This window comes from Scyliorhinus canicula, chromosome 17 (assembly GCF_902713615.1).
Source record: "Scyliorhinus canicula chromosome 17, sScyCan1.1, whole genome shotgun sequence".
Lineage (NCBI taxonomy): Eukaryota > Metazoa > Chordata > Chondrichthyes > Carcharhiniformes > Scyliorhinidae > Scyliorhinus > Scyliorhinus canicula.
This window is the reverse complement of record NC_052162.1, coordinates 24,387,695-24,413,405: the sequence shown is the minus strand read 5'-3', so window position 1 is coordinate 24,413,405 and position 25,711 is coordinate 24,387,695. Positions and strand designations below refer to the sequence as shown.

At 47.4% G+C, this 25,711-nt stretch overlaps 2 protein-coding genes across 5 annotated transcripts in view; one reads left to right on the top strand and one right to left on the bottom strand.

Annotated features, from left to right (window-relative positions):
- Positions 1 to 25,161, bottom strand: part of c17hxorf65 (chromosome 17 CXorf65 homolog) — an 81,262-nt gene extending 56,101 nt beyond the window's left edge. For 3 of the 4 annotated variants that reach the window (XM_038776003.1, XM_038776002.1, XM_038776001.1), the window contains exons 1-5: positions 25,014 to 25,161; positions 16,868 to 16,979; positions 11,607 to 11,693; positions 5,069 to 5,191; positions 1,212 to 1,280 (exon numbers count right to left, since the gene is read on the bottom strand). In XM_038776003.1, coding sequence (XP_038631931.1) covers positions 1,212 to 1,280; positions 5,069 to 5,191; positions 11,607 to 11,693; positions 16,868 to 16,892 — 304 coding nt within the window. In that variant the 5' untranslated portion in view covers positions 16,893 to 16,979; positions 25,014 to 25,161. The remainder of the gene's footprint in view (positions 1 to 1,211; positions 1,281 to 5,068; positions 5,192 to 11,606; positions 11,694 to 16,867; positions 16,980 to 25,013) is intronic. The other variant, XM_038776004.1, reaches the window with a different exon arrangement.
- Positions 25,104 to 25,711, top strand: part of LOC119952328 (interleukin-13 receptor subunit alpha-2-like) — a 55,166-nt gene continuing 54,558 nt past the window's right edge. The window contains exon 1 of the mRNA XM_038775998.1: positions 25,104 to 25,171. The gene's annotated coding sequence lies outside the window, so the exon portion shown is untranslated. The remainder of the gene's footprint in view (positions 25,172 to 25,711) is intronic.

Genomic DNA, 25,711 nt, shown 5'->3' with positions numbered 1-25,711 from the left:
ACAGACGAGTGCAGGGCCAGAGTGTACAGTTGCTGAATAGGAGGGTGCACAATTCCCCCCACAGTCCAAAGATGTGCAAGTTAGGTGGATTAGCCATGCTAAATTGCCCAAAAGGCAGTGTCCAAAAGGTTAGGTGGGGTTATGGGGTTACGGGGGTAGGGTGGGGGTATGGGCTTAAGTAGGGTGCTCTTCCGGTTGGTCGATGTAGACTCGATGGGCCAAATGGTCTCCTTCTGCACTGTAGGGATTCTATGAATTCTATGGAAAGGATATATTTGGAATTTATTTTTAAAAACGCATGGACTGACTGGGCCAACGAGTCTTTATATTACCAATTTCTAAGTAATTCTAAAAAAAACGAGCCAAGGGCCAAGGAGAGGAGAAATCACAACAGGGTTGATCCTGCTCGTCCTGGCATTAAAAAAGACGTGTTCATTATTTTCTTTCAACGCTTCAATTAGTTATCAAAACATTGAGGATTGGAAGAAAAGGCTGTTTCACTGACTGCGAAGGATCACTCAAAGCAGCCCACTGATCAGCACCGCATCCACCAGCTTAAACGTTTACCCCCTCCACTATCAACACACAGTGAGAGAGGTACGTACCATATACAGCGTGCACTTCAGCAACTCGCCAAGCCTCCCACAACAGCACCTTCCTAGCCCACAACCTCTACCCTCTCGAAGGACAGGGGCAGCAGATGCTTTGGAACATCACAATCTACAAGTAACCCTCCAAGTCACACACCACCCTGACTTGGAATTATAACACCGCTGTTCCTTCATTGTTGCTGGGTCGAAGTCCTGCAACTCCCTCCCTAACAAAACTAGTGGGTCTTACTACACCACGTGGATTGCAGCGGTTCAAGAAGGCAGCTCACCACCACCTTCTCAAGGGCAACTAGGGGATGTTGGTTCTGCCAGTGATACTCACATCCTTTGAAAGAATACCTTTTTGAAATATCCAGTTGGGTAATGAAGCGTCTTTTCGCTTTCCAGTTGGACGTGGGAAGGCAGGATGTTATGAGGATGGATGTGCTGGGTGGTCAATGGCAGAAGAGTGGGGTGGAGCAGTTGGAGATGGAAGGTCATCTCCAGGGATAGATCCAGTCAAAGTTGGTAACCCCCCCACCGGGCCTGCTCAAGAAAGTTTGATGTATGTCACAATGCCAGCATCCTTTACCCTTTGTTAGGAAATAATGATTACTGTACCTATTGATTCTGCTTTTGCATTGTTGTCAAGTGGAACAACCGATTTAAAGGAATTGTCTTCTTCGTTTCCTGTAACAAGACAGACAAAGTTCATTTTCTTCTTTATTGATTTATTCTCTAACTGAAGGTGCTGAATTTTATTGATGTACGGCTCCACGAGTTTGATCACCTCATCCTACTTGCCATTATTCTCATATGTGAAGTTAGCAAATGTAACATCATTTGATCGTGCGAGATAATGTAGGCCAGCACAATTTTGTCCTCACTTGACACAAATGTGCATGTTGCTATTTAAGAGGGGTGTGTGCGCTGACAGATTTTTATGCTCTGTGCCACAGGGCTGCTGGGACTGATTGTAAAGCCATTATTCTCGAGTTTAACATGGGACTTTGCTCATCTCTATGGTTTAGCATCACATCAGGCTCTGCATGTGTTTACCAAGCCATCAAAGGAGTTGGATGTCTTTCAGTCTCTGCAAATCAAGGCAAGCTTGCGAGGAACTGAGAGATTTAAATATTATCTGTTCTTTTCAAATGCAACAATGGAGCCAATTTTCATTCTTGGTGCACATAACTGGCCAGGTAAAGGGCAAGGAACATCGTGAAACCTGCCTGATATCCTCAGTGGACAATCTCATTCACATCTGATTGATGAGCTGCAAGGGCTGAACCAGACCTCGTGGAGAGCTTACTGGTTGGGTAGGGACAAGGTGAGCGGAGGGGCTGTGGTACCTGGTAGCCTCTCTTTGGAGCCAAGGGGGAAGTTACAACTTAATGAAGGCATGAGGAAATTGGGTGGAGGACACAAAGTGAGCCAGAGGATGTTTGCAGGACCAAGAAAAACATTCCGCAGAAATAATTTCAAAACCTTACCTGCGCTGTTCCCAGAGTGCCCGACAGTGGTCGCTGCCCACTGGTGTTCAGATATTCCAGTGACAGCCAATGAGCAGCATCAGACCCATGGTTTGCATGCCTGACTGAGGTGCACAGCTGAGCCAGGCAAATACTCTGGCCGCCCATTTCCAGGACCAGTTGGAAATAATGATAAGTGGGTCAAGAATGCTGCTGAGATTTTAATAGCGTTTATCACCATATTTCCATCTGTCCAAGGGAGTGCAAATCGCCCCAATGTGGTATCTGCTCAACTCTGGGACCATGTTGGATTGATAGGACGATGTTTTGTTCTGCGAACTACAGGATGTTGAAGGTGAAAAACATCTTTACCATTTGACAAGAAACTGGCCAACTAGCGGAAATTAGCAGAAAGGATAAATAGGGTGGTCACAAGGACTATAAACTAGCAAATGCGAGGGAAGGGAATGGTAAACTACAAGAAGTACAATAGTTAATGGGAACCAGAGCAACAGGTCAGCATGTGAGGAGAAGGTAAAAGGTTAATAGAATGAACAGGCCGGTGTATGATAACGTAAAAGAAACAAATGTGAGGTGACTGGGTGAGTGAAAGTTCATAGAATCATAGAATTTACAGTGCAGTAGGAGGCCATTTGGCCCATCGAATCTGCACCAGCTCAAGGAAAGAGCACCCTACCCAAGGTCCACACCTCCACCCTATCCCCATAACCCAGTAACCCCACCCAACACTAAGGGCAATTTTGGACAATATGGGCAATTTAGCATGACCAATCCACCTAACCCGCATAGCTTTGGACTGTGGGAGGAAACCAGAGCTCCCGGAGAAAACCCACGCATACATGGGAAGAATGTGCAGACTCCGCACAGACAGTGACCTAAGCCGGGAATCGAACCTGGGACCCTGGAGCTGTGAAGCAATTGTGCTATCCACAATGCTACCGTGCTGCATGGTAGAGGATAATCAAAATTTTCCAAGAACTTCAATTAATGCAGAGGAATTTAGTGCAATAACCACCACTAGGGAGAAGATAGTGAATAAACTAATGGAACTAAAGGCAGATAAGTCTTTGGGGCCTGATGGACCGCACCCTAGGATATTAAAGGAGGTGACAGCAGAGATGGTGGATGCATTGGTTATATATTTCAAAATTCCCTCGATTCTGGAAAGGTCCTGATGGATTGGAAATACGCTAATGTAACTCCCCTATTCAGAAAGGGAGAGAGGCAAAAAGTAGGAAACTATAGACCGTTTAGCTTGACCTCTGTGGTGGGGAAGTTGCTGAAATCAACCATTAAGGAGGAGATGGCTGAACATTTGGAAAGACAAGCTCAGTCCACCATTGTCAATATGATTTTATGAAGGTTAAGTCATACTTGACAAACGTGCTTGAGTTCTTTGAGGACATAACCAGCAAGGTTTGACAATAATAATAATAATAATAATAATAGCTTATTGTCACAAGTAAGCTTCAATGAAGTTACTGTGAAAAGCCCCTAGTCGCCACATTCCAGCGCCTGTTCGGGGACGCTGGTACGGGAATTGAACCCGTGCTGCTGCCTTGTTCTGCATTACAAGCCAGCTATTTAGCCCAGTGTGCTAAACAAGGTGCCGTATAAAAGATTGATCCAGAAGGTGAGATCGCAGGGGGTTGGGGGTAGATACTAGATCGGATTGAGGATTGGCTGACTTACAGAAAGAAGAGGGTTGGGTAAATGGGTCCTTCTCTGGCTGGTGAACTGTAACTAGTGGGGTGCCGCAGTGTCCAGTCCTCGGAACTTAACTGTTTACAATCTATCGAAATGATCTGCAAGCAGGGATCAAGTGTAACATAGCAACATTTGCAGATGATAAACTAAAATAGGTGGGAAAGTAGGCAGTGAAGAGGAGATACAGATTTTACAGACAGATATAAGTAGACTAGGAGATTGGGCCAAAATTTGGCAGATGGAGTTTAATGTGGATAAGGGTGAGATTATCCATTTTGGCTGAAACAATAGTAAGGCAAATTATTATCTAAATGGAAAGCCGATTCATAATGCGTCTGGGCAGAAGTATCTAGCTGTCTTTGTTCATGAATCGCAGAAAGTCTGTATGCAAAATATAATAAGAAAGGCAAATGGAATGTTAGCATTTATTGCAAAAGGACTAGAGTATAAAAGTAGAGAAGTATTGTTGCAATTGTATAGGGTGTTGGTGGGACCACATCTGGAATATTGTGTCCAGTTTTGATCTCCTTATTTGAGGAAGGATGTGGTGGCATTGGAGGCAGTTCAAAGGCAGTTCGCCAGATTGATTCCGGTGATGAATGCATTGACATATGAGGAGAGATTAAACAGTTTGGGCTTATACTCGCTGGAGTTTAGAAGGATGAGAGGGAATCTGATCGAGGTATATAAAATACTAAAAGGGATTGATTGTGGGGCAATCTAAAACAAGAGGTCACAGATGTAGGTTGAGAGACGGTAGATTTAGAACTGAGATGAGGAGGAACTACTTCTCGCAGAGGGTGGAGAATTTGTGGAACTCGCTGCCCCATAGTGCAGTGGAGTCCAAATCATGAAACGGTTTCAAGAGGGAGATAGATATGTTTCTGATTTTTAAAAATGGGTTAAAGGGATATGGGGAACAGGAAGGAAGTTGGCTTTGAGACTAGCTATGATCTGATTGAATGGTGGAGCAGGCTCGAAGGGCTGAATTGCCTCCTTCTGCTCCTAATTCCTTTGTTCCAACTCTCCCAGGGCAAATACAAGAATGGCTGATGTGGAAAATAGTGACATACTGATACAGTGGAACCCAACCCTGATTAAGGTACATTATTGCTGTGGGAGGGAAAGATTTTTTTTTCTTGCATAGAACCCATGATTAATGGAATATCGACAGCAGGTGTCAAAAGTGTTCCATTAACCAGCAACATTACCCATCCCTTTACTGAATAGGTAAAAGCTCTTCAAATAAAAGCCAGAATGAAACCTAGGAATCCTTACGTTCGATTTTGCATGCATAGTATGTTCCTCTTGGCTCAAACAGGCTTTCAAGATTTTCATTTTGATCCTTCATTCGGAACAGTAACTTCATATTCATCTGGTCATCATACAAGTCCACTGTGTCTACAGAGAAAAAAGGTTTGGATTACGAGCCTGAAGGTTCAAACTCCAATAGATCCAGCTGCTCAGCTAAGAACAAAGAAAGACTTGCATTCCACTGCACCTTTCAACCTCTCAGGAGGTCGCAGAATGATTTACAGCCAATTAAGTACCTTTGAAGTGCTGTCACTGATGTTATGTAGGAATCGTGACAGCCAATTTGCACGAAAAGCGGATAATGAGTTAATGACGAGATAATAGAAGCAAAATATTGCAGATATGGAAAATCTGAAATAAAAACAGAACAAGCTGGATAAACGCAGCAAGACTCTGTGGAGAGAGGCAGAGCTAAGGGGCAGGAATTTCCATGAGTATTGTGGCGGCAGAGGTGGGCACTAGGTTCCAGAGGCCAGGGTTGCAAAGAAGCTGAAGATCTGCTTGGATAGACACTGTTTCTGGGTGTAACTTGTGTCTGGTAGGACAGTGGGAAGAGCGCTGAGGAGGGAACCTGGTTGTCAGCGCTCTATAGTTTTAACGTCAAGTTAGGGAAAGCACTCTTACTCCTTTTGGTTTCACATTCTGCTATGTAAATATTTTTAATTACCTTTTTCCGTGCAACATCCTTGAAAGATCTAAGAAAATGTATTTCATTTGCATTGACATTTGGCCTGATGCCTGCTCCAGGTCAATAATCTCGATGACAACAGTTTGTCCTGACCAATAATGGTGTGCGGTTCACATGCAGCATGAAATGTGGGTCTGTAAACTGCACCTTATTCTGGACCCTTTAGCGCCTGCGTTTGTCTGATCAAATTTCTAGGCTGCTGCAACAATGCCAACTCGGCATCTTATGAATCAGGCAAACACTTTAAGAATTCAAGAAATTTGGCATAAAAATCATGAGTTGCTATTTTTGTTAAATATAAACAAGTATAGATTGATAGTTGTTTCAGAAATCTGTTTGGAGCTAATTTAACCTCTAACAAGTCAGGATTCTTTCAAATAGCTCTACCACCTTGTTTGGGTGTAACAAGGTTTAATTTCAGTGTCCAACGTCCTTCGCCCTGAGGTTACCTGAAGAACATGATGACTCTCATTCTTAATAGAGCAGCCAGACAATACATACTGGACCAAAGTAGCCTTAGGGCACGATTCTCTGGCCGTCTTGTGCTCGAGCAAGATCACAATGTGGCCGGAGAATCCCGGTGAAGCCCTCCCGCGGTCTTCCCGGCAGCCGCGGGGCTTTGGAGATGGAACTCTGCCCAAAAGGGGCGGGACAAAATGTACCTCACTAAAGTAGATCATAAACCTACTTAAGGCCTTCCTATCTTGGACCTACCTGCCTCCCTTGATTCACTGGCCTCCCCAGGGAGGGCCAATCAATGGTGGTCCACAAGAACATGGACCAGGCAGGAAGGCACCTGGGGGCCTCGCGGGCCACCGGTGGTCAGGGTCAATTCAGGGTGGCTCCCTGGCCCTCCCTCCTGGAACATGGGCACCTTAGCATGGTCACCCTGGCACTGCCAATGTGCCTAGATGGCACTGCCAAGCTGGCAGGAGCTCTGCTTGGGTGCCGGACTGGCAGTGCAAGGGTGCCCAGGTGCCAGGGTGGCACTGCCAAGGGTCAAGGGCCGAGGGGACCATGCCCATGAAAGGATGGTGAAGGGAGGGGGGGTTTGCAGGTGGGGGTGTGCAGGGCAGATAAGTAGTTGCCTCCGGGAGGTGGGGGGGGGGGGTGGGTGACGGGTGGGGGTCCTGGAATGGGGGGTGCTTTAAGGGGACCTGAGAGGGCAGCCTGTCAAAATGGCAGCCCAATCTCTGAGTCCAGCTCCCAAGTGCTGAAAAAATTCTTGTCAGGATTCTCCGTTCCAGAGCCGAAGTGTTGACGCCAGCGCAGGATTCGTGGAGTTCCACGACAGCAAAACCGGTGCCGGACCTGGACCGATTCAGCGACTGTTAAGTTACTAGCACCAGCGCCACGTGGAAAACAATCGATTCCACTGAGAAACGTTGCGGGATTCACCGGCTTTGTGATTGACACTCGGGAGGCTGACAAGCTCCAGCCGCATATGCACACTTCACTCCTCACACACACCATCCCAGCAACAAGCTGGCAGCAAGGAGAGCGGCCTCGAGATCAATGGAGGCTGGGTGGAGTGTGCAGCAAGATGGCTGACTTGCAGGTTGCAGAAATGGTGGTCCTTGCCTCGGCACCACTCCAGACCCGCAGAGGGTCACTCCGGCCACATGGCCTGTTCCCCCATCACCCCCCCCCCCCCCCCCTCCCCCCCCCCCACCCCCTGGCAGGGCCCCCCTCACCCCAGTCAGCCCGACCAGTGTCAGGACCGGCAGCCCACATTCGCCCCTCTCCGTGTCCTACACCCCCCACCCTCTGGCAGGGCCCCCCTCACCCCAGTCAGCCCGACCAGCGTCAGGACCGGCAGCCCACATTCGCCCCTCTCCGTGTCCTACACACCCCCCCCCCCCCCCCCCCCCTCATCAGCTACGATGCCAGTTTCACACTTTTGAAAAGCACAAGTGAACCGCACTGTTGGGAACTCGGTCCATCGGAGGCGGAGGGTCCAGAGAATACTGGGTCGGGCCCACTAATGATATGTAAACGGTGTTTGTTGCACGTGTATTCCGGAATGCATTGACGTCGCTGTCAAGGTGACAGAGACTTGCGATCTGGCATCAAATAGGCGCCTGCTGCATTTTCATGTTTCCCAATTTTGCCGTTGGTCAATGGAGAATACCGCCCGCAGTCTTCGGAGACTTTTCACATTCCTATACTTCCTTGCATGTTCTTAAGGCAGGTTATAGCATTGCCCAGGCAATCTTGATAGACCACTTGCTTACTGCAACCTGATTAGTAAACCAATGTACCTCATCATTCACTGATTCGATATGGCCAGCAGGCAATAGGTTTTCATTGTGACCTTCCAGAACAGTAATGGACAACCGAGGTTAGCGAATAGGCCATATGAGCCCTCCGACATCTCAGTGGGCCACAAGACTGAAATCTGGCTTGTTCACTAACCATGACTCCATGAATAAGATGAAATACATTTAATACACACCGGATATTACATTTTTTTTTAAAATTCCGATTAAGGGGCAATTTGGTGTAGCCAATCCAACCATCCTGCACATCTTTGGGTTGTGGGGACACAGACCCATGCAGACACCGGGAGAATGTGAAAACTCCACACGGACAGTGACCCAGGACCGGGATCGATCCCGGGTCCTTGGCGCCATGAGGCAGCAGTGCTAACCACTCCGCCACCACGCCGCCCCACAACGAATATTTCATAACGAGTTACAGAAAATGCTTAATCATTTATATGCTACTGGAACTACCAACTTATATGGTAAAAACAAAATAATTATTTACACTTTGGATGCAGAGGGAGCTCTCACAGTCAATGTTGCCTGCAATCGGTATCCATCTCACTTCACTTGCCCCACCTTTATGTGCCTAACACTTCAGTCATATCGGTAGGAAAAGAATGAGGCAACCCTGCGCGTGGGCAACAGTCAACAAAATGTCTTGTGGGCCGCGCTCAGAACACATGTGACCCCTGGGCAGCAGGTTGTCCACCATTGTTCTAGAACGTTCCTTAATGCCTTACTCTCATTGGTGACTATTAGGTTCTGTGTTGTGGGCATGGTAAAGATTTACATCTAGTTCTTTGACCAGTAAGATAGTCTATGAACAAAATTATCATGTGGAAAGATAACTAAAGAACTAATAATAATAATCTTTATTGTCACAAGCAGGCTTACATTAACACTGCAATGAAGTTACTGTGAAAAGCCCCCTGTTGCCACATTCCGGTACCTGTTCGGGTACACAGAGGGAGAATTCAGAATACTTAATAGCACGTCTCTCGGAACTTGTGGGAGTAAACCCACGCAGACACGGGGAGAACGTGCAGACTCCGCACAGACAGTGACCCAAGCCGGGAATCGAACCTGGGACTCTGGTGCTGTGAAGCCATGACGCTAACCACTATGCTACTGTGCTGCCCCTATACAAACGGTAACGAATAATTAAATTCTCCTGGAGCTACTTCTAATGCGACTGTCCTCTAGTACGACTTACTACCAACTGCCTGACCTGTGGATGCAAATGGTGGATCACTGTCCCCACCTGCTGGTCGCAGGTTGTACATCTAAACTATATACATCGCTCTGCTTATACATATCACCACAGTGACAACAAATAGGGGATAGTGGTCACCAGGCTGCCAGGTGACACCAACATGGTGAAATGCCCGCAGCTCCTCACCGCCTAGCCAGCCCCTGGCAACATGAAGCTTGAAACTCCCAATTGCAGGCTTCAGCTGCCAGGTATCCAATTCCTTGGATTTTCTAAGGTTTGTGCCAGATTCCTGGTATGCTGTGCAATGCATTGAGTACAGCACCACTGTGGAGACATTTGATTTACATTTTATAAAAGCAGCTTTATACATAAATTCAAGTCTTTTTCTTCCATTTATAAAATGGAAATGGATTTAAACAGAAACAATCAGCTACCGACAGTTAAAGTGAAAATTCACTCGTGTAGGTTCGCATGAAGTTACCAAGTTGTTCTTTATTCTCAATTACCTCTACTCCAACTTTTTTCAAGGCGGGTTACTCACGTGCTGTCAGCCTAATTAGGTTGGCAAGGTCACTAACTGTAGCTGTAATCTACATGTAGTTCAGGATGGATTCTTCCTTTCAAAGAGGACAAGCATAAAGCTCTATGTATTTTGACAAACAGAGAGTGTCTTCAGCATCTTCCTCGGAAGAGTGTTGACTTGATACGACACCTCCTGCCATGCCCAATGCACATTGTGGTGCAGAGGGGGCTACATGTAGCCACTAGCATGACTTTCCTCCTATGTCACACCTCATCCAACACAGTATCCAAAGTTTCTTCACACAAATGGTCCGGACATTTGCTGTCCATCTTCCACCATTGATTTGGTTCATTTCCTGAAGTCAATAAAACACAAGTTGGTGTGAAGCAGGAGTAGCAACCCAAGAGAGAGAGAGAGAATTCTCTGTCTCTGTGCAACTCTCTTGCTCCGAGGAACTATAGTCGATTCTGTCTTGTGACAAACACAAAGGGAACTTATTGCATGATATGTTTGAGCTGATCACACTAAATTCAATCAATTTAGCTCCCCATTCCTGAACATTCCCAGCATCCTTTCAGCCAGATTTCTATCCTCTCCTCCCATCTTTGCCCCATTACAACCTTTCTGTGGGCTGAGGCCTGGAGTTGGTGATGTGAAGTGATTACTTTGTAGGGGTCTCCAAGAGGTTGGTCAGGACCACTTGATATTTTCCAGGTATTGGTTAGAAGCTGGACATCGTTGGTTCCCACAGACACATCTCCCAAAAGCTGTTTTCTCCAAGTATTCGCGGTGAGTTTTAACCAGAGCAGAGCGCCTGAGAACAGTTTAACTCTGAAGACAGGCTGCATAGGCTGGACATCACAGAAAATTAAAGTGTGACCTAATTGGGATGTTCAAGACGTTTAAAGGATTTGGTAGAGTAGATTGAATTTCTCTGGGGGGAGTGGGGGTGGGGGGGGGGGGGTGGGGGGTGGGGGGGGGGGGGTGTGGGGGGGGGGGGTGGGGGGGGGGGGGGCTGAAAGAAGGACACATAGTTTTAAAATTAGGGCTGTGCCGTGAGGTGAGGAAGCATTTCTGGAAATTTGTAACCCTCGCCCCAAAATCGTGTTGTGGCTGGGTCAATTGGAAATTCCCAAACTCAGATTGCTAGATTTTTGTTAAGCAAAGGTGATAAGATTTGCTTGGACTCCCATCAGTGCAGAAGGAGGCCATTCAGCCCATCGAGTCTGCACTGACCCTTGGAAAGAGCAAACTACCTCGACCCACGCCTCCACCCTATCCCCGTTTGGACACTAAGTGTGGCCAATCCACCAAACCTGCACATCTTTGGACTGTGCGAGAAAAGCGGAGCACCGGGAGGAAACCCACCCAGACACGGGGAGAAAAGTGCAAACTCCACACAGCCACCCGAGGCCGGAATTGGACCTGGGACCCTGGCGCTGTGAGGCAGCAGTGCTAACCACTGTGCCGCCCACATGTATAATTTTGAATGGTGGCTTAAGATCTGCTCCTGTTCTATGTTTCTAGACTTACGGTAATGGGGCTGGGGACAGGGGCAGGGGCGATTGGATGGTCGCATGAGGCTCAGTTCACCAAAGGTGGTTAGGAAGGATAGTTAGATTTGTACGGTTAGATTGACTTCGCCTACCACCAGCATCTATAGGAAGATGTTCCTGCTTCAGTCATCCTGTCACCATCCCAGTGTGCATTAGGACCACTAAAGTACCCCTTAACATATTTACTCTAATGGTAAATCCTGGCAATGTTCCCATAGTTACACTCATAATGTCTAATTAATTTCATCCAATTACCTGGATGCTGAATGTTCAGTTTTTCCTGCAAGTAATTCCGGAAAATTATGAGACTACAGTTAGGGTTAGCAAGAAAATGCTGGTCATCTGGAATCAGAAAAATAAAAATGTCAAAATATATGCAGCAGAGTAATGCCCTCCAATAAAATTCAATTACAAAAGCTCAATTTTCAAACCTGGACAGAAATTGCCTGGGCAGCAAGCTTTCATGACTATTCCAGTGTGAGCTCTGGACAGGCTTAATCCCCAAGCCTCAGTGGAATGTGATGCACGGCAAAGTCGGGAAACACATCCTCAAGAGGCAGGAATCCTGGGATGTGTGGCGGCATCCCGTGTTGACTGATCAGTGAAGAATACTGCAAGACTTTTTAAAAGGCTTGATGAGTCATAGAGCTGGTCAACACAGTGAGGGGCAGGAGGTTCCAGCTCTTCCTTCAAATCCTTCAAAGCTAGGGGCTGGTTTAGCACAGTGGGCTGAACAACTGGCTTATAATGCAGAACAAGGCCAGCAATGTGGGTTCAATTCCTGTACCGGCCTCCCCGAACAGGCGCTGGAATGTGGCGACTAGGGGCTTTTCACAGTAACTTCATTGAAGCCTACTTGTGACAATAAGTGATTATTATAAATCCGCAAGCACTTGCCCAAGGCAGTGATGAAGCAGCCCTGGACAGCATTGGCAGTCTGCTTTAGCTGTTCAAAATTCATTCAGGAGATGCGGACATGGCTGGCTGGGCCGTCACTTATTGCAGCAATGGTTTCAGAGCCATCATGGGACTTTTAATTTCAGATATTTATTGATTTCAGGTTTCACCATCTGCTGAGACAGGATTTGAACCCGAGTCCACAGAGCATTACCCTGGGTCTCTGGATTATTAGTCCAGTGACAATATAGGCGCAGGAGTGTGGTGACTAAGGGATTTTCACAGTAACTCCATTGCTGATGTAAGCCTACTTGTGAAACTAATAAAGATTATTATTAATACCATTACGCCACCACCTCGCCCAATGATGACAGCTGCTGAAGCTGCATTCAGTACAGGAAAGGATTGAAATGTCTGACTGGAGCAGCAAGAGTGGGTACAGCCATTCAGCTCACCATTCCCTCTCACGGGCACCTCTCAAAAGCCGCCTTACCTACTGCCTGAACACTGAATGATTCCCTCCGCTTCACCACATCTTTCAGTATACAATCATAAAGTCACCCTTGCACAAACATTTCACTTTCATATTCACTCACCTCTCTTCACACAACGCACGAACAGCATTCTCGTCTCATACACTATCATTTACACAACACGCAATTACTCCCATCACTTCTTCTTCACAGCGTAACCTTTGGGCGGAATCTTACCAGAATATGGCAACGTGTCAGGCTCACACGGAAAAATGGTGTGGGACTTTCCAGTTCCACAGATCAGTTTAATCACGGAATCTTGAGCCTCTTTGATGAAAAAAACTGAATGGGCGTAGTTAACACCGTCGCTCTGGCGAGGCAGGGCCTCTTGGAGCCGGGAACCGTCTCCAAAGAGATCGGAGGGCCATTTGCAAAGAGTGCCCTGACCAGCTCTGCAGCCAAATTGCCCTCAGCACATATCACAGTGTTTGGGGGCTCTCCCCCCCCAATCAACCCCTCACCATTCATTGCTGGCGTACCTCTTCCCACCACCGCCCCACAACATTCACCGCCGGTATTCCCCACCCCCATCTCTGACATCCCCATGCCCACTACACATCAAAGAAGCCTGCCTGTGGCATTGCCCCTGGTACAGGTTGGCACCGTGCGGGTACAGCCTCAAGATTCCCCCCTTAATGTTAATTACCTCCCTAATCTCAGTCCAACGTTGGTTGATCGTTTCCCAGACATCGTACGATCGTTAGATTGTAACCATCTTTTTGCCATGGCAGAGGTGCCTAAGACCAGAGGGGTAAATGGTGTAAAGGGAACCTGAGGAAACATTTGTTCGCTCAGAGGCTGGTGGAAATATGGAATGTGCAGCCTGGGAGGGTGGTGGAGACAAATACTCTCGCAACATTTAAGAAGCATCTGGACGAGCACTTAGATTGTCAAGGCAGAGTAGGCTACGGACCAAGTGGTGGTAAATGGCATTAGTAAAGATTGACATTTGATGGTCGGCATAGACGTGGTGGGTCCTCCGTAACCACTCCACATCTAGTTTAAATACTCCCCACGATGCTATCTATACATCTTGCTAACACATCTACCACTTTCTTGTTTAGCTGCAGCCAGTAACATCTATAAATCCCGGCCTCTCAAAATGGATACCTTTATTTGGGCTTTTTTTCTGTATTCTTACATGGATGTGGGCCCATCTCTAATTACACTTGAACTGAGTGGTCTGCTGGGCCATTGCAGACAAGTTAAGAAGCAGATAATGATTGTTGTCATGGTCACCAATATATGCCAGGTTTCATGAATCAAATTTAAAATTACATCAGGTCTCAGGGTGGGATTTGAACCCAAGCCTCCAGGGTATTAACCTAGATCTCTGGATCACGACTCCAGTAACATAAGGATGACGCCACCGTCTCCCCATTGTGCTACAACACCAGGGGGAGCATTTTCTGCTCATGTACAGATGCAGCCTGTGAGGTGATTGACATTAAAAGAGAGAGAAATGATGAGCAGGAAGGAAGCGGGATGCATGGGTTGGGGATGCCAGGGTAGCAGTGAAGAGAACACGAGGAACCAGCCAGTGGGTGGGAGTGAGTGGACACTGGGGAGGAATCAAGGGCACACTGGGCACACAATGATGGCGTAAGCGGTTACAGAAACTGTGCAAGTTGGCGTTCCGATGTTGTCTTCCTGTTTGGTGGTGGCAGAAGTTACAGTGGTTCCCGTACCAGCCTCCCCGGACAGGCGCCGGAATGTGGCGACTAGGGGCTTTTCACAGTAACTTCATTGAAGCCTACTCGTGACAATAAAGCGATTTTCATTTAATTTAATTTCATTTCAAATAGTATTCCACCGTTCGAGGATGTGAAACCTGATTTCTACAGAAAGTACTTAGCCACACACTACGTGCTGTCTTTTCTAACTAACATGTGGTGATCCTTCCCCTCCCCCATCAGGCCATCTGTCACTTGTTCTCAAGTTTTGCTTTCACTGAGCACTGAACTTTATTCTCCCATTAACACAGTCTGATATCCTGCCTTTATGCAACTATTGGCACCCCCTCCACCCATTAATGCTTCCTCTGTCTAGTGCCCTCCACACCTTTGTTGCACTCTCTCCAGAGTGGAGCTTCTACTCCGCTCCACCTGCTCCTATACAGTATGCAACCCATCACATTTCTACCTTTCTTTAGCTCAGAGGAAGTCACATGGACTCGAAAGATGAACTCTATTTACTCTCTCCAGATGTGCTGGGCTTTCCCAGCATTTTCTGTTTTGCAACATGTGGCATGGGTTGCATTTCAGAAAATGCTGCACTTGAGGTCCTTTCCTTAGCATTCTTCCTAATTGCCTAAATTTAGCATGATGGATCTTTGGTCTCTTTCTATCGGTGTTGGATTGTCGATATCAGCTGTATCTGACCATGTCTTCCATCTCCTTAGTTCATCATACTGACACTGCTATGGTTGGCATTTTTGCGCACATTTGGCATTTATTGTGGCGTTCTTTGGTGCAGGCAGTGTTGCATTGTTAGTGCTGTACATCCGCTCTGTTGTAGCTCTAGCTGGTTTTAAACTACATTCCCATGAACTGAATTGAATTATTGCACAAGGCATGAGCTTTCTTCAATCATTAGAACCTTATTGGCAGCTTTGCAAATTCAGAGTCCTTTAATACAATTCTGAGGGTCTGCTGGGCAGAACCTGTACTGCTGAAGCTTAGCTTGGTGATCCATGGTTATCGTGAGGTAGAGGCCACAAAATGTTGGAGGTCCACTTTTCCTAAAATGGTAAGTCTCTGAGGTTTCTCGTGTCCCTGAAGGAAGCGCTGTTCTCCACTGGGCTCCGGAAGAATAATGCTGCCATTCTGGACAATCCCCAGCCTCAACTCAATGGCCTTCCCTTGACCTAATTCCCTCTGCCAGTTGTGTTGACCTTGGAACCAGTCAATACTGCACTGGCCCAGAGATGATAAGGAGTTGGGTCTCTCACTGGCTGGTACTGGTTGGAGTTCTTTACTCCAAAGCTTATTTACAACCATTTTCATCCTTTAGCATAACCTAGTACCTGGACTTCTGTTCGCAGTCGTCCAACATATTCGGCACCCTTCCACCTGGCCGGATGGTCGGCTCCCCTTTTCCGTTCCCAGCTGAACTTGTCCCGGTGTTCCTGGTTTGCTGCTGGCACGACAGAAACACAGCCATTTACCTTTGCTGAGCCATGTTTTACATCTCGGACGAGTATTAGACCCAACTGAAATCATTCCTCTCATAAATACCACCACCATCAATCCCCTGAACACACTGTTTATTTAGAGGGACAGTGAGTTAGAGGAATGGTTGTTTACAGGAATGATTGTACATCTTGTGTTTTTAATTCATTCAAGGGACATGGGCTTTACTGGCTAAGCCAGCGTTTATTGCCTTTGAGAAAGTGGTGGTGAGCTGTCTTCTTGAACCTCTATCGTCCAGGTGGTATAGATACACCCACAGTGCTGTTAGGAAGGGAGTTTCAGGATTTTGACCCAGTGACTGTGAAGGAATGACGATATATCTCTAAGTCCAGATGGTGAATGATTTGGAAGGGAACTTCCAGGCGCTGGCGTTCCCATGTGTCTGCTGCCCTTGATCTCCTGGATGGTAGTGGTCATGGGTTGGGAAGGTTCTGCTTAAGGATCCTTGGTGAGTTCCTTCCAAATTCCAGAGCATTACCTTCTATATGATCAACTTTCATCAGACTCCTCTGTACGTTTCTTATGCTAAACAGTATTTCCAAAGTCTAATTTGATGTTTTAACACAGTAGCACATTGTATTTCACTGGTTAACAAGCAGTAACTGATTATACACAAAAATACAGCAATTTAAACAAATAATTAATCGATAATCAGAATTATTATAATTTATATTCCCTTAAAAACAACCATGTGAAGGTGGCCAAGCTAGTTGACCTCTGCAGTTACTTATTAATTTATCCTCAGCTTCTGAACAGTATTCAAATCTTTTATTATGGATTAAGCATCTGCAATGCCTGCTTTATTTGTCACATTAAGTATTGGTGTGCTTGTCATTTTGAAATGTAAATGATACTTTTTCCCTCCACAGACATGCACAATGCTAGATCAGCTCACCTCCATACTTGATGTAGATGAACATATCCTCTTGCTAAGCCTCCTCTTCGGGATCAAATTTCTGTTTCCTTCTGTTTTATCTGACATCAAAAGCTTTGTGACATCAAGGAGCCTGATGAAGTCATTGGATAACAAATATGTTAACATAATGTTAACAAGTTGGATGAGAACTTAAGGGCGAGAACTTATACAATAGTTTTCTCAAATACTTTCTGTGGGACTCCTTCAAGCATATAGAATGAAAGAATTGTCTATGCACTAATATAGTCCAGAAAAAGTAAGCAGTAGCAGCATTGCAATTAAAATATAAACTTGCTGGAAACACTCAGCAGATCAGGCGCCATTCAATTGACTCATCCTTTAGAATTGGATTGACCTCAGCATCAGTTCATTCCATTGATCATTATCTGCTGGGGAAGTGTTCTTTTATTTCATTGCTGTTAAGAGGAAATTCCACATTTCATAAAATCATTGCACTTTTGTCAAGCAAATGCAAACTAGGAGTAGATCACTCACACCTAAAATCGAAATTCAAGATGGCCTCAAAGCACAAACTAAATGAAAATCACTTTTGGAAATGAAACAACACGGGCCGATAGTTCACAATCTTGATTTCTAAAGGAAACTGGATGGCACTTGAGAAAAATAAACTCGCAGACCAATGGGGATAGAGTGAGGGGGAATGGGACTGATTGTTCTATGGAGAGCAGGCATGGACTTGATGGGACAAATGGTTTTCTTCTGCGCCAATCCAACTATGACTTCTGGATCTTTGAAGCAAACAAATGCAGTCAGACACCAAATGATGTTAAGCCTCGTGAATATTGTGCATGTTCAGGGCAGCATTCAGAGTCGGTAGATGATACAGAAAGTAACAAGCAGGATGGGCAGATGGTGGAGAATGTGTACTTCATGAGCAGAGCAGGAGGGAGTGATTATTGAAGGGGCAAATTTGGTCACAGCCTCGTGACATTGTGCTGGATTTAATGTGCCCCTCCCCCATCAATGGGCTTGAAGGCAAGGGGTCTTATTATATTGTTTAGCCCAATGGTCACGCCCATCCACTGCACACCTGCCTGCCTGTCCCTCCACTCACAGAAATTATACCAGTGGTGGGTGTTGTGTTGGCTTGTGTAGGCTTGAGAGATGAACAGACACTTCCAACACAGATGAAGGTTCAACTCAATTTTATTAACTACTTCTAACTTATTAACACACGAAGACTGTGGGTCTAAATAATGCTAACTTAAACTAGAGACCTAAGCCTTGTCTGAACCAGTTGATTCTTTCAGAACGTGTTGTGAGTCCGTGCTGGGCTGGATGAGTTCCTGTTACACTGAGAGGCAGCACCCAGAATGAGCGGGAACCGTGGTGCCCTCTGCCTTTATAGTGTGTGTATTCTAACTGGTGATTGGCTGCGGTGTTTGTACATGTTGATTGGTCCCTGTGTGTGTCCATCAGTGTGTGTCTGCACCGTGATATACTGGTGTATATTATGACAGTGGGAGCTGCATCATTGAGGTCCTGAAATGGATGATGAATGACCACTGAGGAGCCTCATCCCAGCGCTGCCTGGATTTAACCAGCGGCTGGAGCAGTCCACGCCAAGCAGCATGACTGGCAGTTATCCTTTGGAGGATGGTGGGCAGGGTGGAGATTCCCTCATTAAAGGTACCCTTGCTCCCATTGGATCCCCCCCCCCTCCCCTCCCCCCCTCCAAGGTTTTTATCATCTCCAGGTTGCCCTCCAGGAACTTGCAGGCGATGCTGCTCCCATGTGCAAGATGCACTTGTCCTTTTAGGTAGTAACGGTCAATGAGTTGGGAGAAGATTATTGGGGAGTAAATGCCATTTGATAACACTGAAAATAATACCTTCCATCATAGAGTCATAGAATCCCTATAGCACAGAAAGAAGCCATTTGACCCATCGAGTCTGCACCGGCTCTTGGAAAGAGCACCCTACTTAAGCCTCCACCCTATCCCCGTCACCCCACCTATCCTTTTGGACACCAAGGGGAAATTTAGCTTGGCCAACCCACCTAACCTGCACATCTTTGGACTGTGGGAGGAAACCGGAGCACCCGGAGGAAACGCACGCAGACACGGGGAGAAAGAGCAAACTCCACACAGGCAGTCACCCAAGGCCAGATTTGAACCTGGGTCCTTGGAGCTGTGAGGCAGCAGTGCTAACCACTGTGCCACCATACTGCTGACTTTGCTAACGGTTGAGCACAGGCTATTGGGACAGTAATTGGCTGGATTGAATTTGCCCTGCTTTTAATGGATGGTCAACAAAATGTGGACGGTCACTCTGTGGGCGGCCGTTAGCGAATAAGGTAATACCTTATTTACTTAAATACGGAAAATATATTTACAGGAAACTATTTACAGGGCACAGGAACAACAATCCATACTCATACTATACTTCTAGTCTAGACAGAAAACTGCAGCTTTAAAGCCTGTGCTCTCCTTTAAACTGCGATTGTTTCCATCCTATTGGACGAGAAGTTACATAGTCTCTGAGAATAGCAGCGACATCCTTCCCCCTTCAGTTCCCCCATTTCCTCGGGATGTCAATATCAATATCCCAGTCTATTGGGCGACTTCCTTCTATATTGAGAGAGATGAAATATCATTGGTTGGGGTTTCTCCTCGGAGGTTGTCTCGCTCGGGCCAGCCACTCCATTTGTTTCACCTGGTACCAGTACATCCTCCGCTGATGTCTCTTCAGCTCGCACAGCAACAGGCTCTGGGTTCACGATGGTGTTTTAGTTCTCTCAACATTTTGATCGTACTAGTGGCTGGCATATCTGGGATTGGTGACACTACCAGCTCTGTTGGAGGCTCTTTTTTGCTCAAATGGTCTAAATATTCCCTCAAGATCCTGGGTTCTTACCTTGTGTAATAACAGCCCAGTCTTTGCTATGACGATCCCGGAGACCCAGCTAGGATCACCTCCAAAGTTTTTTTTTCGAAAACTGAGTCGTTCATCTCAAATGCTCTCTCTGCCTTTGACGAATCATGATTTCTGTTTTGAATATCGTGACCTGGGTTCTATCCTTCCCTCCAAATTTGGAAATATTGGGCTCAGCCTGGTGTGCAACTGTTGTTCCATTAGCAGTTCTGCCAGGGGTATGCTGGTTGTTGAGTGTAGGTGGTCCCATAGGCTAATAAAAGTCACGCAATCTTGGTGTCTATGGATACTGGCAACTGCTTCTTCAATCCTAGCTTGAAAATTATTACAACCTGTTCCACCAATCCATTTAACGATGGGTGGCATGGTTCTAATGTATTTAATGCCATTGAAGGCCATGAAGTTATCTGAAACCAGTACCTCTGGTACTCCATGGATGCAGAAACACTGACGCAAATTTTCAACTGTTGCATATGAGGTAGTTGACTTCATCTGGTATACATCTATCCACTTAGAGCGTGCGTTCACCAATAAAATAAACATTGAGCCCATGAAAGGGCCTACAAAGTCAATGTGAACTATTAGCCAAGGCCTACTAGGCCATTCCCATGTGTGTAGAGCGGAAGCAGTGGGTAAGTTCCGCTGTTTTTGACATTAGTCACATTGCTTAACTATCTCCGTTATATCGGCGTCAATGCCAGGTCACCACACGTAGCTTCATGCCAACATTTTTGATATGCTCAGGTAGGCACAATGCAATCCTTCCAACAATAATCATCTCCCGGGATTGGGAAGAATTACTCGTGACCCCCAGAGGATTACACCGTCTTCAAAGCTTAGCTCAACTTTTCGAGCCAAGTAGGGTTTTGAGGCCTCGGAAGCTTGAACATTGAGACTCCACCTCATTATCGTATTCTTGATTTTGGTAGCATAGGGTCCCTTTGCATCCGTGTTCTGAATTGTTTCACGGATACTGGCAGCACCTCTAAGAAGTTTACAGTCATTACAATTCCTCCTGGCACTGGTGTGGGTGCTGAACCTATGGGTATTGGGACACGGCTTAAAGCATCAGTGTTAGCTATCCAGGGTCTGTGTCAATGCTCCAAGGTATATTAGTACGCCGAGAGTGTTAATGCCCAATGTTGAATCTGGGCAGAGGTGATGGGAGGGATCACCTTATCTTTAAGTAACCCAAATAACAGTTTATGCTCCGTCACTATTGTGAAATGCCTTCTATAACTGTATTGGTGGAATTTCCTGATGTCAAAAGGCACTGCTAACCCTTATTTTTCAATCTGGGAGTATCCCTTTTCTGCTTCTGAGAGGGTCCTTGATACGTAGGCTATCAGTTTCTCAGCCCCATCTTTCGATATGTGCGAAAGTATGGCTTCAATTCCACATGGAGAAGGATTGCAGGTAAGGACAAGTTAAAATGAACCCGTGGATTTATCGACAGAAGTTGTGCTTCACCTGATGGAAGGCCTCACTTTGAGGCACGTTCCAAAGCCACCTTTGGCGTTTTCTGCAGAGGTGCTATAAAGTGGCCAAGTTTGGAATGAACCTACCATAGTAGTTCACCATACCGAGGAAAGATTTCAGCTCCGTAGTATTCCAAGGAGCGGATGCTTCCTTTATGGCCTTCACTTTTTCCTCCAAGGGTTGCTGCCCTGTTGTGTCTACTTTGTAACCCAAATAGGTTACCTCACTGGCCTAAAAATTTCCCCTTCTCTTTTTGTAAGCTTGCTCTGGCATTTGTGAATCTCTTCCAAATCACCCAAGCACTCCTCTTCTGTGGAACAGGTAATCAACACATCATCCAGATAAACTGCAACCCTAGGTAATCCTTGTAACTAATTTTCCACTGTGCGCACACCAGCGATATTCCTAAGGGTAAATGGGTATACTTGTGTGTCTGCGTTGATAGTCACACGCACTCAGGATGATTAATCTGACTCAAGTTGTAAGTAAACATGACTCATGCCGAGTTTAACAAACGTCAATCCACCAGCAAGTTTGACATATAGATCCTCGATCTTGGGTACTGGACACCTGTTCAATTTGGCCACTTGACTGACAGTCAGTTTGTAATTCCCCACAAATGTGAACTGTCTTGTCTGGTTTGACAACCGCAACAGTAGGTTCAGCCCATTCCAGAAACTAGGCCCAAAACATTAAATCAAGTAACCTTAATACAGTACAGGTTACGTGGGCACAGATATTGTTTACATTTGGTCATATCTGTTTTAAAGTTTACATTGAACAAGTTGCATATGTATACCCAGGCAGAATGAGTGTATTTACCTTTATCTACTCTTCATTTTTCTATGGATTCCTCCCCTATTTCCCTACCTGGGGCAGGATTCTCCGACCCCACGCAGGGTCGGAGAATCGGCCGGCAGCGGCATTATTCCCGCTCCCGCAGGGTTTTTAAATCTCTGACCAGCCAAAAACGGGCGCTGTGCAAATCCCGCCGGCAGCCTCTGAAAACAGCTGGCGCCGGCGGGATTTCATTTTTTTTTTAAGATTCCACAAATCTCCAGCCCGGATGGGCCGAAGTCCTGCCGACGTGGCCACGGGTCACGTCGGCGAAAATCACAGTTGCTTTAAAACGGCGTCAACCATTGATGATGGTTGACGCCGTTCAGTGTCGGGTGGTGGGTTGCGGCATCGGGGGGGCGGGGTTGCGGCTTCGGGGGGGGGTTGCGGCATCGGGGGGGGTGGGTTGCGGCATCGGGGGGGTGGGTTGCGGCATCGGGGGGGTGTGTTGCGGCATCGGGGGGGTGGGTTGCGGCATCGGGGGGGTGGGTTGCGGCATCCGGGGGGGCATGGGGGGCATCGGGGGGGTTGCGGCATCGGGGGGTGGTTTGCGGCATCGGGGGGGGTGGGTTGCGGCATCCGGGGGGTTGCGGCATCGGGGGGGGCATCGGGTGGGGTTGCGGCATCGGGGGGTGGGTTGCGGCATCGGGAGGGGGCATCGGGGGGGGTTGCGGTATCGGGGGGGGGGATTTGGGGGCAGCGGCGTGCAGAGAGGGGGGGGCTACGGATGCCCTGGGCCAACGCACCGTCGCCCCCCCCCCCTGTACGCCGCTGCCCCCTACCCCAACCACCCCCCCTCACCACCCCTACCCCCTTCACCACCCCTACCCCCCTCCAACGCCGCACCCCCCACCCCCCACTAACGCCGCACCCCCCCCCCCCCACTAACGGAGGAAGGAAGGGGGGGAGGAGGAAGGAAGGGGGGGAGGAGGAAGGAAGGGGGGGAGGAGGAAGGAAGGGGGGGAGGAGGAAGGAAGGGGGGGAGGAGGAAGGAAGGGGGAGGAGGAAGGAAGGGGGGAGGAGGAAGGAAGGGGGGGGGAGGAGGAAGGAAGGGGGAGGAGGAAGGAGGGGGGAGGAGGAAGGAGGGGGGAGGAGGAAGGAAGGGGGGGAGGAGGAGAGGGGGGGGGGTGTGTGGGTACCGGCCTTCAGAGGGAGGGGGACGGGGTGTGGGTACTGGCGTTGAGGGGGGGGGGACCCGGCATTGAGAGGGGGGGACCCGGCGTTGAGAGGGGGGGGTTGCGGCGATGAGGGGGGGTTGCGGCGTTGAGGATGGGGGGTTGCGGAGTTGCGAGAGATGGGGGGCGGCGTTGGAGGGGGGTAGGGGTGGTGGGGAGGGAGGTAGGGGTGGTGGGGAGGGAGGTAGGGGTGGTGGGGAGGGAGGTAGGGGTGGTGAGGGGGGGGTGGTTGGGGTAGGGGGCAGCGGCGTTCAGAGGGGGGGCGACGGTGCGTTGGCCCCGGGCATCCGTCGCCCCCCCTTCTCTGCACGCCGCTGCCCCCAAACCCCCCCCCGATGCCGCAACCCCCCCCCCCCCCCCCCCCCCGATGCCGCAACCCCCCCCCCCCCCCCGGTGCCGCAACCCCCCCCCCCCCCCCCAGATGCCGGAACCCCCCCCCCCCCCAAATGCCGGAACCCCCCCCCCCCCCCCCCAAATGCCGGGTCTGTCTCTCTCCTCCTCCTCCAAAAAACGCCGGGTCTCACCACTTCCGCAGCTGGTGAAACTGACGCGTATCGCGTCAGTCAGCTGCTGGCCCCTCCGGGAACGGAGAATAGCGGCCTAAAAGAAGGCCCCGACGCCGGAGTCATGTACACCGATTTTTCTCGCCGGAAATCGGCGTTACGACGGTCTGCGGAGAATCCCGCCCCAGGTGTGAGATTCAATAGATGTGCCTGGTTCTTAGGTTGAGTTAGGAAAACATGTTGTTAACTTTTATCCTGACTACTTATAGATTATGCTTTAAGAACAAGCTGCTAAGGTCACTGAGAACTAGTTAAAGTGGAAGCATATTGCTTGACCCTTATGCTGACTGCTACAGATGGTGCCATGTCAGCTTTTAGTTGGCATCTTGGACAATTTTCCTTTACTGCTCTAGTATACTATATAAATTCAAAAATTCCTGAAAAATAATTGTTGATTGCCCTAATTGATTGTTGTTTGTAAACCCTAATCATTTGTCTCTCCATGATACAGGCCTTTGGGCCAGCTTGTCTCTTCCCCCAAGCATCCTTTACATTCATTCCAGAGGCAATAACCCTCCCAGGTCACATTAGGAAAATATTGTTACTCCACACCCAACCTGGGAGTGAAAAGCCAGGCCTTAAAACAAACTTCACGATCGTCCAGACTGCCCGGAAGCTGTGAAGCACTACAGACATTCAAAGTTTTTTTCTAACTTAATTCCACAGCTATAGCATTTTTAAAAATGGAAACGTTTACTATTTTATTTTATGCTCTTTATAATTTTTCATTGGAAAACAGGCCTAAGGAGAGAAAAATAACATTAATCTCCGAACCTGTGCTTCAGCTGGTAAAGCCTATTCTCAACTTGACAGCGTGACTTCAATTAAATCTCCATTAAAGAATAATAGTTCAGCCTTGAAATAAGACATGCTAGCTGAGACAAGCTTTGCCGTTTCATTTTAACTTCATCCGGTCACACAACAGAGTGTGCTTACAGTTCCTCTTGCTCAGCTGCTATAGAATAATCTGCATTGAACAACAAATCTCCCTTAATGATCACAGTGACACCAATGGATAGATTGTGATCAAGCAATTAAATAGCCCTTGCATTCACAGCCAGGTAGGTTGAAAATACTTCTTATTGTCCATAAATTCACAAAATCGATTTGTGCCACATCACCTTAATGTTCAGTAAGTACATTTGACTTTTCTTGTCCAATTTCTCTTCCTCCTTACCTCCTCCCTTGAATTTTCTTTGGAATGGAATTGGCAGCCCTCCAGGTCCTCACCGAAGTGATCGTTATAAATTGATGAGAGTGGTCAGAGCTGCAGGTCATTCAACCATGAAGGGCATCACAGGCTAGCTGAATTCACTGGTATTCACCTGTCGTGAGGTAAACCACAATGTGGAAGCTAGATTAGATTCCCAGAATAATACGGTCTGGTGACTGTGCTGGAATAATGACCCGTTCCTCTATTCATTGCAGTGTTAATGTAAGCCTACTTGTGACACTAATAAAGATGATATTGTATAATAAATATTCTTCTACAGTTTTCTGACAATGGATGTTCCCCACTGCCTCTCCTAACACCAATGAAGCTTTCCTTTGCGGCACTTAAAATTAAATCAAACAAAGTTAAATTACACTTAAGCGGTGAGTGTGATGACCCCCTTCCCTCCATTTCAAATCCCAGAATTGCTGCTGAGATCTCCCCTTTTGAGTTGTTGGGTCTCTGAACTGCGAGATCTAAAAGGCCATGAATGCGTCAGGCAAGCTCTAGAATTGTATATGGTTTGGGCACCTTAATGGCAGACACATGGGGAACATGTTTGTTTTTCCATTGCTTGAATTCAGGTGTGTACCTGACCCCGTCATGCCAACGACAGCCACTAAACGCGCCAAGGTCAGAATCGGAATCCTTTGAACTTCATG